Source organism: Macrosteles quadrilineatus, unplaced genomic scaffold, assembly GCF_028750875.1.
Source record: "Macrosteles quadrilineatus isolate MER2022 unplaced genomic scaffold, UCM_ALF_1.0 Scaffold_12__1_contigs__length_5162894, whole genome shotgun sequence".
Classification (NCBI taxonomy): Eukaryota; Metazoa; Arthropoda; class Insecta; order Hemiptera; family Cicadellidae; genus Macrosteles; species Macrosteles quadrilineatus.
The window spans coordinates 1,136,102-1,149,110 of record NW_026542605.1 but is presented as its reverse complement, the minus strand read 5'-3'; the positions used below and the strand labels follow the sequence as shown (position 1 = coordinate 1,149,110).

Here is a 13,009-nt window from a genome sequence, read left to right as displayed (position 1 = left end):
CAAGGTTATTTCCGTGACTCCGTCCAATGCAAATGGCGTGGTTGTTTACTGTTGGTTTCATTGTATCTATCTTGTTTCAAAATTGTTGACTAGGTCTAATTTAAACGTTCTTATTGTGAGCAATAATTTGTCTTCTTGTATTACAATCGACCAGTGTAGTACAAACTGTTACAGCCTTCCGTGAAACAAACTAAACATTTACATAGAAAACAATACCGGTAGTGCAGTCTGAACATCACCAACATGAAAAACATCAAAACAAAGTTTACATTTTTACAATAAGACAAGAGGTATCCTTGCACTGTACAAAGTGAACTATCTACATGATTGGTTCTAATACAACTGCACCAATTTCATGGTGTTGCATTTAACATCACAGCTGATAAAAGTTATCAAAGGTTGGCGTTGAACGCAGTCTAAATGTGAAAACAATTAGCACTCGCGATAGCTGTAAAGTATACTCTGGGAAACTAGAGTAACCTTGACTACAATATATGTCCACCTAGGTGGACGTTTTGTAGATAACGTCCACAACTGGCTTGTGATATTACCTTTACCGGACTGTTCAAGTACAGTACTCGTGTTGATAAGCTAAGTTCAGGTGTCTCCTTTAATGGAGTCCTATGACTTATTGAACCTTCGTGTTCACTTGCAGATACTTGGCGTGTAGTCTTAGTTTTTACTCTAGGCATAGACTGGAGTATGTTTTATCTATGCTCTAGGTTAGAAATAGGACAACCCTGTATAAAATACATCGACATGTTTGAATTGTTCTTAAAAAATCAGAAGACTTAGGTTTTAATTTTGACAAGTTGATAATGGAGGTCACCGATACACTAAGTAAGACCCCTAGAATTAATCAAATTGGCTTCATGAGAACTTGTGTTAACGATAAACCCATCGTATCGGTAGAAAAAAACATATACATCATAACGTTAACCTGGCACACAAATTTCCGTTTTTAGCACAGACATATTATGTTGTTAATGGGAGATCAGTAATAAAAATTTAGTTGAACTATTTTTCATAAAATTTAAACTGTGAAAATCTTTCATAAGGCTTCAAAACTGTGGTAAAAAATCTCCCTACAGTCATCTAATAGGGCCGCATCAAAACCCGATTTAAATGTTCCTTTTTTTACTATAACCGATTATAAGAGAATATGATCGAAGTAAAAAATGATTTTCATCGGTGACCATATTAAAGTTACATCCTCGTCCTCAAAAGCACCAGAACAGTTTTCTTCAGGACTCTCTACAGTCCGCACACCTTGACCGATTATTTCAGCTATGTGACAATCGAACAATTAACTAGCGGTTTCCTATTCAAGCATCCCGGGTAATGGATACGGTGCCGCCGCCATCGCTTATCCCTGTAATTGTTATTGCCGCTTTGGCAAATGGCTGCCGAGAATTACCATTGAATTGTTTAACAGGAGGAGATGGTCAATTAATTGCGGTGAGTGGCGCAGAATGAACGCGTCGAGACAACCTGGAGTAGGCGGCTGTGGAAGTCCTTACCCGGTGCACAGGCTACTGCTGTGTCTTGGGTATCCGGGGTTCCACTGGCTATATGCGGCTGTGGAAGTCCTTACCCGGTACACAGGCTTACTGCTGTGTCTTGGGTATCACGGGGTTCCACTGGCTATATGCGGCTGTGGAAGTCCTTACCCGGTACACAGGCTTACTGCTGGGTCTTGGGTATCACGGGGTTCCACTGGCTATATGCGGCTGTGGAAGTCCTTACCCGGTACACAGGCTTACTGCTGCGTCTTGGGTATCACGGGGTTCCATTGGCTATATGCGGCTGTGGAAGTCCTTACCCGGTACACAGGCTTACTGCTGCGTCTTGGGTATCACGGGGTTTCACTGGCTATATGCGGCTGTGGAAGTCCTTACCCGGTACACAGGCTTACTGCTGCGTCTTGGGTATCACGGGGTTCCACTGGCTATATGCGGCTGTGGAAGTCCTTACCCGGTACACAGGCTTACTGCTGTGTCTTGGGTATCACGGGGTTCCACTGGCTATATGCGGCTGTGGAAGTCCTTACCCGGTACACAGGCTTACTGCTGCGTCTTGGGTATCACGGGGTTTCACTGGCTATATGCGGCTGTGGAAGTCCTTACCCGGTACACAGGCTTACTGCTGCGTCTTGGGTATCACGGGGTTCCACTGGCTATATGCGGCTGTGGAAGTCCTTACCCGGTACACAGGCTTACTGCTGCGTCTTGGGTATCACGGGGTTCCACTGGCTATATGCGGCTGTGGAAGTCCTTACCCGGTACACAGGCTTACTGCTGCGTCTTGGGTATCACGGGGTTCCACTGGCTATATGCGGCTGTGGAAGTCCTTACCCGGTACACAGGCTTACTGCTGCGTCTTGGGTATCACGGGGTTCCATTGGCTATATGCGGCTGTGGAAGTCCTTACCCGGTACACAGGCTTACTGCTGCGTCTTGGGTATCACGGGGTTTCACTGGCTATATGCGGCTGTGGAAGTCCTTACCCGGTACACAGGCTTACTGCTGCGTCTTGGGTATCACGGGGTTCCATTGGCTATATGCGGCTGTGGAAGTCCTTACCCGGTACACAGGCTTATTGCTGCGTCTTGGGTATCACGGGGTTCCATTGGCTATATGCGGCTGTGGAAGTCCTTACCCGGTACACAGGCTTACTGCTGCGTCTTGGGTATCACGGGGTTTCACTGGCTATATGCGGCTGTGGAAGTCCTTACCCGGTACACAGGCTTACTGCTGCGTCTTGGGTATCACGGGGTTCCACTGGCTATATGCGGCTTTGGAAGTCCTTACCCGGTGCACAGGCTTACTGCTGTGTCTTGCGTATCATGGTGTTCCATTTGCTATATGCGGCTGTGGAAGTCCTTACCCGGTACACAGGCTTACTGCTGTGTCTTGCGTATCATGGTGTTCCATTTGCTATATGCGGCTTTGGAAGTCCTTACCCGGCGCACAGGCTTACTGCTGTGTCTTGCGTATCATGGTGTTCCATTTGCTATATGTGGCAGTATTGAGGCCCCAGATTACATATACACACTTGCCCTGTGCCCAAAAGATCAACGGGCCTCGACAAAGGCGTAAAATGCTCTCAAGCCTAAATACCCCCGCCGCAGCAAACCTGCCGTCTAAGCGAATTTCCATTTGGCTGAATTGATTTTCAATCGATCTATTTAAATAACATTAGGTTTAACGAGTACCTAGGTTTGCTGCTACTATAAACAAGCAAACTACAACATTTTACAATATTCTCCATAAGAATAACATGGGAATTTTAAATTTAAATTTTTTTTAGTTTTCTCCGTAACCAATAACCGTACAAAAACACTTTGATATACTGAATTGTTTGTTTTTTTAAGCTCTTTAAGAAGGTTTAGAGAGAAATTGGGAAATTTTGTGTTTTGAGGGTCAAAAGTGAGAAAAACCAATTTTTACCCCATAAAACCCCCCATAAAACCCTGTTCCCATGGTCCGATCATGCTGGATCGCGAACTCATTCAAGTTTATCCCGCCTTACACCTTCAAACCAAATTTCATCAAAATCGGATAAAAATTACTCAAGTTATCGTGTTCACGGACACATATATATATAAATCTATATATATATATATATATATATATACATATATAAAAATTTGAACGAATGGTGTTTTTGGCCTCTGGGGACATCAAAATGAAAAAGTAAATCGGTCCCGGGCCTAAGTCTTACCATGAGACCTACGGTAATAGCTACTTCCCTATAGGGAAATTCGCTAAAAGGCGAATATCTACTGCAGTGGCGTACTGTCATAGTTGTGGGCCTGGGGCGGCTTAGCTACGACGTTGGATTTACAAGCACCACACAAGGTGGCAAAATACTATTACTGTTTTCCGTCTGATCTTACGAGGGGTTAGACACCGTCTTATTACTTGCATTCTCAATAAATTTGAGTAAAACACATTTATGCAGAAAACTTCTATATCTAGTAGATTTCACGTCTTCTAAATTTTCTTCCATATCAGTTCTTGTGCTCTCTGGGAACTATATCTGACTGGATTGTCCAAGAGCTGGCTGCTCTGGAACACTTATGAAAGAGACTAAAAATATTAATCTCTGGAAGCTTTGGTGTCTTATACCACATTTCAGGCAGACACTTTAGTTTTAACTGTAGACCGAGATGTTTTTCCTGATAAAATACAGGGTAACCTCAAAACTGGTCTAGGAATTTAATCAGGCCCTTCTTCGTCTCTTAGCAAACAATTAAGTTTTGCTTTAGTAATTATTAGTAACCCTCGTATATAATGTAAAAGGCAAAATTCAAAATCAAGCCTCCAAATTACGTTGTGTATTTGGTGTTTCTTGTTTCATTCTTAACTTTTGTTTTGTTTTGTACAATTGTATGCATACATGACACACTAAATAGATTTTAGAAAAAATGCAAATGGTGCAGAAGCAGTATGTGGTATCAGATAAGAAACGTCGAGTGGCGCAGGGGAATGTTAGAAAGGTAGGAACACCTGAAGCAACGACAGCTTACCCCATGGCAACAGCAAGCGAACTTTAAATAAAGGGACGAATCCAAACCCTAGCAAAACCACCCCTGACAACACTACACTTTTAACACTACACACTTTTTTTGGAGTCTCGGCCATTTCAGTAATCACTTGTAGGTAGGTAAATTTGGCAAGGGAATGAGGCAATTGAGGAAAGAAGTAATCTTCTTTACTTTGAGACATCTGAGATAATGTCATCGAATTTCACTGATGTAATATTTGTACTTCTGATTAAAGGGTCGATACGACGAGATTTGGGTCGAAGTGACAAATTTATCTCATTAACGTTTTCAGTTGGTCATCAGCTCCGTGTACATAATTATTCTTATAATATTCCCAAGTTGTAACCTTTCTTTGGGATTTTAGGTATTACTTTTATATAGTATATAAAATGTTTAAATTAATTAATTACAAGTTTATTTGTTATTCCAGGTATTTTTACGATTCGTTCAAGGGAACGGTCCAAACCCTGGTCTTGTTACTATTTTACGTCGAACTTTTGAGTTATAGGAGCATATTATTATATTAATATCCCAACGATTATGGTTCGACACAGTATAGCCTCCAAAACGATTTTTTTTTCATTGAACGATGCAATGGAAAATTAAAAATAGCGTAAGAATATCTGTAATTTGAGTTATACTTTATTTTGTTAAAACACTACTAAAATGAATTCATTTTGGCATTAGGCTAAGCAAACTGGTCAAATTAAACTTAATACTTGTAAAATGTAAAAAAAAAATGTATTGTACATTTAGTATTCAATAGTCGATGATTGTACATAAATACATATTACTTCGCTTTTGTAAACTTATCCTGTAAAAACAACGAAGCCCAGGAAGTTAGCAGTTTGTACAATAGAGCGCAGGCATGCTTAGTCCCGCTCTTGCTGGCACCTATCGGCATTAGCAGGAACTACAGGAGAATGAAACAGAACGGAACGTTAGCTCGTGTGGTTTTCTCATTGAGCCTTATGAGCCTAAATAAAGTGTGCATTTTGTTTATAAGAAAACAAATAAATAAATAAATAAACTGTGTAAATCAATTTACACAGAATGCTTTGGTAGCTTAATTTAATACTTCTGTATATTAAATCAAAGAAACTATCCAATTTAATTTTATAATTATAGTTGATTAATACACAGTACCTTAAGAATTTAAGTTAACAACACGGAATAAAATAATTATAGGGATGTGGTAATTTTTCAATAAATACGTACATTATTTTAAACGTATATATTTTATTCGTCAATGTGTTTAACATTGTTTAAACAATTAATTGTATGATAGAACCACAAAGCTCAGCAACTAAAACATTACTACATGCTCAATAATTGTAATTGAACACATAAACAATAATTTTATGCTTATTACAAGTGCGATTACTGTGGTTGCTTAACAAGTTATATAGACATTGAAAACAAATTGAAAGTAATTTAATTTAAGTTTTGAGTAAATTTTATGTTAAATTTTATGTTATCATAATTTTTGTATATTCCTTGTCTCTCAAACGGTTAGTAAAAAATCAAGGAAGTCACTTTTAAACACGGATCAATTTCATATGTACAGCATTTTTATCGTTATATAAATTTAACAATGAAATATAGTTAATATGTAATTTAAACAACACGGGTTTAAGAATTATAGGTTACTAGCTGTACCCGCGGGCTTCGCCCCGTTTAACTTCATAAGTATTCGCATGGCTCATTCACGTCCTGTTTGAAGTTCGTTCGCTACGCTCACTCACCTTTAGGTTAGAGCTCGTTCGCTGCGCTCACTTGCCTTCAGGTTAGCTCGTTCGCTACGCTAACTCGCCTCCAGGTTGAAGTTCGTTCGCTACGCTCACTCACCTTTTGGTTGGAAATTAGCTGTTGTCATAAATTAAAAAAATAATAGTGCTGCACCCTGTTGGTAGTCCTTGTAACTTTTATGCTATTGAACATCATAGAACAGAACCAACTTGTTTAATTGAAACAGCTGTTAAGATTCATTAATTACTTTTAAACATTAAAAATCATAAGATTAACATGGGGAACTACAGAGCCACTGGGGCGGAGCCCCATATATATTTTGAGCATATATTTTGAGATAAGAATATGCTTTAATGTTACGCAGAGGATACGCGTCCGGTAACAGGACGTGGATTAGGCGTCCGGCAGTTACTGTCATAACCTAACCTAACCAACCAAACTTGCTGATAATGAAAAAATCAAATGAAGGTTCAATTCTCTTCATAACATAAAATTATAAATGCCAAAAATTCTAACAAAAGATTTACAGTTAAGAAGAAATTACATTCTAAGCAAAATCTGTGACAAAAAGTTAAAGAAGCCAATGGGTTTCCGAGCACTCTATCCATTACACCACGAACAACGCTGGCCGAACATCGTATCGTTGTGGTAATGGCGTTCCGGGACCCCACAACCCGGTGACGTCACTACCGGACGCCTAATCCACGTCTGGTTACCGGACGCGTATCCTCTGTGTTAATGTTAATCGGGAATGTGAGCTATCATCATGCCAAATTTCAGCCCAATCCGTCCAGTAGTTTATGCGTGATTGAGCAACACACACACACACACACACACACATACACATACACACAAACTCACAAACTTTCAGATTTATAATATTAGTAAGATACCGATTACCACTTAAATACTTTGTACTGTACAGAATTTACTATTTACAGTAGAATAACAGCAGCGCCTGATATTATACTGGAGGCAATATGGTTGCTGGAACTGTTTTGCGTCAACGCGACTGCAGGAACTCGCAGTTTTTATTCGCGACTACAGACCCGTTAAAGTTCCAATGTTAAACCCAATGTCTTTTTAAAGTAGGATGCATTGTCATTAAAAAAACAATTTATTTGAACTATTTTGTGGTGTGTATTTTGGGTTGGATATATGCATATCTCATGCATATTAAGGATTTCGGACTGTTGCGTTGTATAACCGTTGAGTAGTTTGACCAACTTCGCTTTGATAGTGTAGGTGCCCAAGAGAGCAAGCTACAACCAATCTTGGACCCTGCTCATGTTTCTTATCAACTTGATAATAGAGTTCTTTTAACATGGGTTTATGATGGGATAAACCTAAAGGGCTTAACGAGTTCAAAAACTAATGGAACAAAAAAAACTTTCTACGTTCTTTGGTAAATATCAGAATAAAACTGATATACAGTAAACCATTTCCTCCCGGTAACAAATTCGACACAACATAACCATTTATGAAACCTGTGATGTTTGAAGATAGATTTCTTAAACATACATAGAATGGTTGGTAGGTATGTCAAAATGAAGGCTATGCCCACAATAAAGAAATATAAAAGCTAAAGAATCCATGTGGTACTTACTTTTGAGTTGTTCTTGTTTGGACTGCAAGTGTGTTTTCATCTCCAGGGATATTTATCGTAAAAGCACAGACTAATTATGTTGGTCTCCGTGGATGAAGTAAAAACAAATCACTCGGATTTGAAAATAAATATTTGTTTGTTTTGATTAATTTAATTCACATGTTTCAGCTGATCGAATAACGCGAGTAAACATTTCAAGTCTAAATTACTTGCAGAATGACAAAATAAATCGTTTTTACGAAAAACTAATGAAAAATGAGTGGTTTGTATACTTTTATGATGAAGTTGGTAAAAAGGGCTTTAAAATGAAACCTCATTTATGGAAATTGGTGAAGAATTAAGGAAGATAATGGTGTACGGACAAAAGAAGTACTTTATAAATTATAGCATACTAGCTGGCCCAATATTACAGACGTCGTCCTGTCCTAATGTGGTTTTATGTCAAATGGTCATTCATTTTCAAGATGAGCTCGATTGCATCGCTCAAACACGTCATGGTTGAAGTTCGTTCGCTACGCTCACTCACCTTTTGGTTAGAGCTCGTTCACTGCACTCAATCGCCTTCAGGTTTAGCTCTTTTGCTATACTCAATCGCCTCCAGGTTGAAGTGAGTGAGCCAAAAATATAAAGAAAGGCATTTTTTTTTTTTAATATCAAATTACTGAATAACGGTTGGATGGATTATACATTTCCTTTCATAAAAACCTTCCCCTGGCACTAAAAACCCAACTAAAAAGAATCATCCAATTCAGTGCACTCGATCTCGAGTTATGGAATACCATCAAACAAGGGATTCATGTTTATTTATGTAGATATGAATGAATGATCATTTTAAATGAACAATATTTGCAATCAGTTTGAAACATGTACAACTGGTGGGTGTATAATCTATACTATATTAGTTTAGTTAATGTCTACACTATATTAGTCGGGGGACTATATTAGCTTAGTTTAAAAATTGAATGGCAATTAAATTCAGTACACTATGATTTAAATTAAATTGCTATGATTTTTCTTTCTTTCGTATATTTGAAACTGCCCGTTTCTAATCTTACAAACTAAATCTCTATTTGTATATCTAGATGAGATACATAAAAATAAATAGTATAAGCAATCTGACACATACTTTCTCCCATTAGCTTGTCATTAAGCTTTGGGTAAGCGGTGAGTGTAACTATGAAATTTTATGGGGGAAATTTGAAAATCTGCAATAACTTTTAAGCCCTGAATTGACAGCAATTGGGGCTGTGCCATTTTGTTAATCATAAGGACCGTAATTAACATACAAAATTTAAATCAAAATCGTGAGTTCGTATACATGTTTGTATTTTTCATGGTATAAATTAATTTCCTGTTTATATCTCTTGCATATTAATCAACCTCGTCTATCTTCGGCCCTCCTTGTGACCCCATGTTCTCCCCTCCCCTGTACAGTCTAGCCATGATTGGGTTACACAAGCTCTGTAGCTCACTCATCTTCCTGTTGTACTTCTCTAAGTCTGCCTCCTTGTTTGCCTCTATCCACATCAGCATTTCGTTACATTTCCGCACCACAGTGTTCTTCTCGTCCTCAGATATCTTGTTGGTCAGTATGGCCTCTTCCACAGCAGACTTGAGCGTAAAACATACCGTCTCTAGTTTATTCTTTGCATCCACTCTGTCTCGTTCTCGGTTATCTTCTTCTTTAAACCTTTCCGCCTCCGCTACCATCCGATCAATGTCTTTCTTGGTGAGTCTGCCACGCTCGTTGGTGACGGTGATGGATTTGGAAGCACCACTGGACTTGTCTACAGCCTGAACGTTCAGTATTCCGTTAGCATCTATGTCAAAACTTACTTCAATCTGAGGGACTCCCCTAGGCGCAGGTGGGATTCCTTGCAGCTCAAATTTTCCTAATAGATTGTTGTCTTTGGTCATTGTTCTCTCCCCTTCGTACACTTGTACAGACACTGACGTCTGCATGTCCGCGTATGTTGTGAATACTTTAGTCTGTCTTATAGGTATTGTCGCATTTCTAGGGATCAATATAGTCATTACACCCCCAGCTGTTTCAATACCAAGGGAAAGTGGAGCGACGTCAATCAACAGAAGATCCTTCACTTCTTCGGTCTTGTCTCCATGAAGTATAGCAGCTTGAACTGCAGCTCCGTACGCAACGGCTTCGTCAGGGTTGATTGACTGGTTAAGTTCTTTTCCATCGAAGAAGTTTGAAAGAAGACTTTGAATTTTAGGTATCCTTGTTGAACCACCTACAAGGACTATCTCGTGAATCTTTGAAGCTGAAAGCTTTGCATCATCCATTGCCTTTTTCACGGGTTCCAACGTTTGTTTGAACAAATCTGCGTTAAGATCTTCAAACTTGGCTCTAGTTATTGATGACAAAAAGTCTATCCCGTCGTGGAGGGAATCCACCTCGATGGTAGCTTGTGTAGAGGAAGACAGTGTTCTCTTGGCTCGTTCACAAGCATTCTGCAATCTTCTCATCGCTCGTTTGTTTCCGGTAATGTCGGATTTGAACTTCTGTTTGAACTCTTGGGCAAAGTGATTGGTCATTCGCCAGTCGAAGTCCTCTCCTCCCAAATGTGTGTCGCCGGCCGTGGCCTTGACTTCAAACACTCCGTCTGCAATGTTCAATATAGACACGTCGAAAGTCCCTCCTCCAAGATCAAATATCAGTACGTTCTTTTCTGGAGCACCCTGGAAATGGTCGTTAGATTAAGTTAAAATGTGTTTACACATTGTTTCTTATTGCTCAACTACGGCACCCGTCTACTCCTATAATAATCCAGTTTAAAAAATCTTTGTACACCTAAATCTACAGTTATACTGGACTTTTATTAATTAATTAATTTATTTATTTTATTAAAGAATTATTTTACTTTTATTTCATTAATTAATTAATTGGTCAATGGGGAGTTTCGTCCGTGTAGATTTGCAATGCATTATGAATTACGGTTTGCCGGTATGCATCATCTGAGCATGGAACATGTGTTAATAATTTAACAGCTAGTTGTTGTATAATTTCCTATATTTTTCTTTGTTTTTATTTGTTGTTTATATTTTGAATTTGTGGTTAAAGTGCGTTCCTTTTGTTACGTGTGTGTTTTTAAGCGTATGTGTTAATTATTTGTGAGTATAAAGTAGTGTGTGGATTGCATAACTATTATCTTTCTAGAGACCGTTGTATCTAACCACAACGGGATCTGTTGCTAGTGCACCATATTGTGAAGATGGATGCAGAATTATTGTGACACGAATAAGTAAAATTTCGGTTTTTGGCGAGTACCAACAGATTATTTAGCCAGAATCACATAACCACGCATTGTCCAATGCTCACAGATTGCTAGGCACAGTCTCAAACCTTCCAAAAGTGCTTTGAAGTTTCTTATGTTTCAAAAAACCTTCAGATAATCAAACAAGTATTGCAAATGCTATACATCCAATACAATCCCTCACACTGCCCACCTGTATGGTCCAACACATTACCGTTATATTTTACAAATTCGTCTTCAGAGGTTAAACTACGCAAGACGATTACTCCTACCTTCTTGTCCAGCCCGTACGCCAGGGCCGCCGCTGTAGGCTCGTTGATGATTCTGCTGACGCTGATTCCAGCGATAGTTCCCGCGTCCTTGGTAGCTTGTCGCTGAGCGTCGTTGAAGTAAGCTGGTACCGTCACCACCGCCTGTCGTACCTTCTGTCCCAGGTAGGTCTCTGCTGTAGCTATCATCTTGGTGAGAACCATCGCGGATATCTCCTCCGGGGAGAAGACCTTCGTCTCGTTCTTGTATTGCACCTGAAAACTCTAATTGTAAAATCCTATACTTTGTTAAAGTTAAGACATTTGTTTCTTTCATAGGGCGGAATGAATGTCTTAATTTTTCAGTTTTCACCGTGAAATGCCATACCTTGACAAATAATTTGGTCAGAAGGAGAATATTTGGTCAAACCATGAGTCATCTTTGCTCTTTCTTCAAGTATAATTATAAAGTTAAAGTAGGGTATATGGAAAAAATATTACCTGGATCATAGGCTTGTCGTCTCTGTTCAACACCTGGAAGGGAAAAGCGGGAATGTCTTTCTGGACAGACTCCTCATTGAACTTCCGACCGATCAATCTCTTGACATCTATATTATAAAACAATCATATATAGGTAAATACGAAACCCTTTTAGAAAGTACTTATAGACATTCTTTGTCTGTAGGTAGACGTTAACCATCATTTTGCTAGATATGAACAAAGTTCTTACGTTGTATTCTGAATACCATGATTATGGGAATTTGTCTGATTTACTAAAGAAAATTTTTTCATCAACAACAAAATCGTTAAAAATAAATGGATGGATTTGCATTTAAAAGGATTTTAGTTTTTAAGCATTTTTATGTTTTTAGGAAGGGCACGGAAAATAGCAAATGGCGTATATTTATACAATCGATACCGGTACTGTAAAAGATCGAACCAGCAGACTTAAAATGTAAGTATTAGCACAGTAAGATAACTAAACTGTAGAGCTATAGCGGATTTTAGATAAATATTCTTAAGATGCCTCTTATCACTATACTACACTGCCTGGTTCAGACAAACTTCACCTATAAACCTACCATATACGGTGTTCTGGGGGTTGAGAGCGCCTTGGTTCTTCGCCGCCTCCCCTACCAACCTCTCCTTGTCCGTGAACCCTACGTAGCTCGGTGTCGTCCTGTTACCTTGGTCATTGGCGATGATCTCCACTTTGCCGCTCTGCCAGATGCCGACACAGGAGAAGGTGGTGCCCAGGTCTATACCAACAGCGGGGCCTCCCATCTAGAAATGACACTTGGATTAGTGTAGGGTTTGATGAGTCGGTGGCTCACGGGGTAGCGCGGTGGAATACGAATTCCGGAATTCTTGGTAGTGGTTGGGTTCCCGTCTCGGCGCAGCCACAAACATTTTTCAATCATTCTTGAACTATATATGTTTACGCCAAGCTACGCACATGCGTGAGGGCCATGAGGACAGATCAAATGCAAGGTTAAAGTAACCGTCAACCTATATAAAACTATAAACAACCGTCACATCCGGTCCCTCACTGACTAAATCACTTACAATGTGATTATGTGATATG

General features: G+C 39.3%; 1 protein-coding gene across 1 annotated transcript; it reads right to left on the bottom strand.

The window, feature by feature from the left end:
* Positions 1–9,209: 9,209 nt before the first annotated feature.
* LOC129004911 (heat shock-related 70 kDa protein 2-like) lies at positions 9,210–12,708 on the bottom strand. Its single transcript, XM_054433616.1, has 4 exons — positions 12,507–12,708; positions 11,926–12,032; positions 11,449–11,700; positions 9,210–10,601 (listed from the first exon to the last, which is right to left on the bottom strand). The coding sequence occupies exons 1-4, from the start codon at positions 12,706–12,708 to the stop codon at positions 9,276–9,278; spliced, it is 1,887 nt and encodes a 628-aa protein (XP_054289591.1). The 3' UTR covers positions 9,210–9,275.
* Between the last annotated feature and the right edge of the window lie 301 nt (positions 12,709–13,009).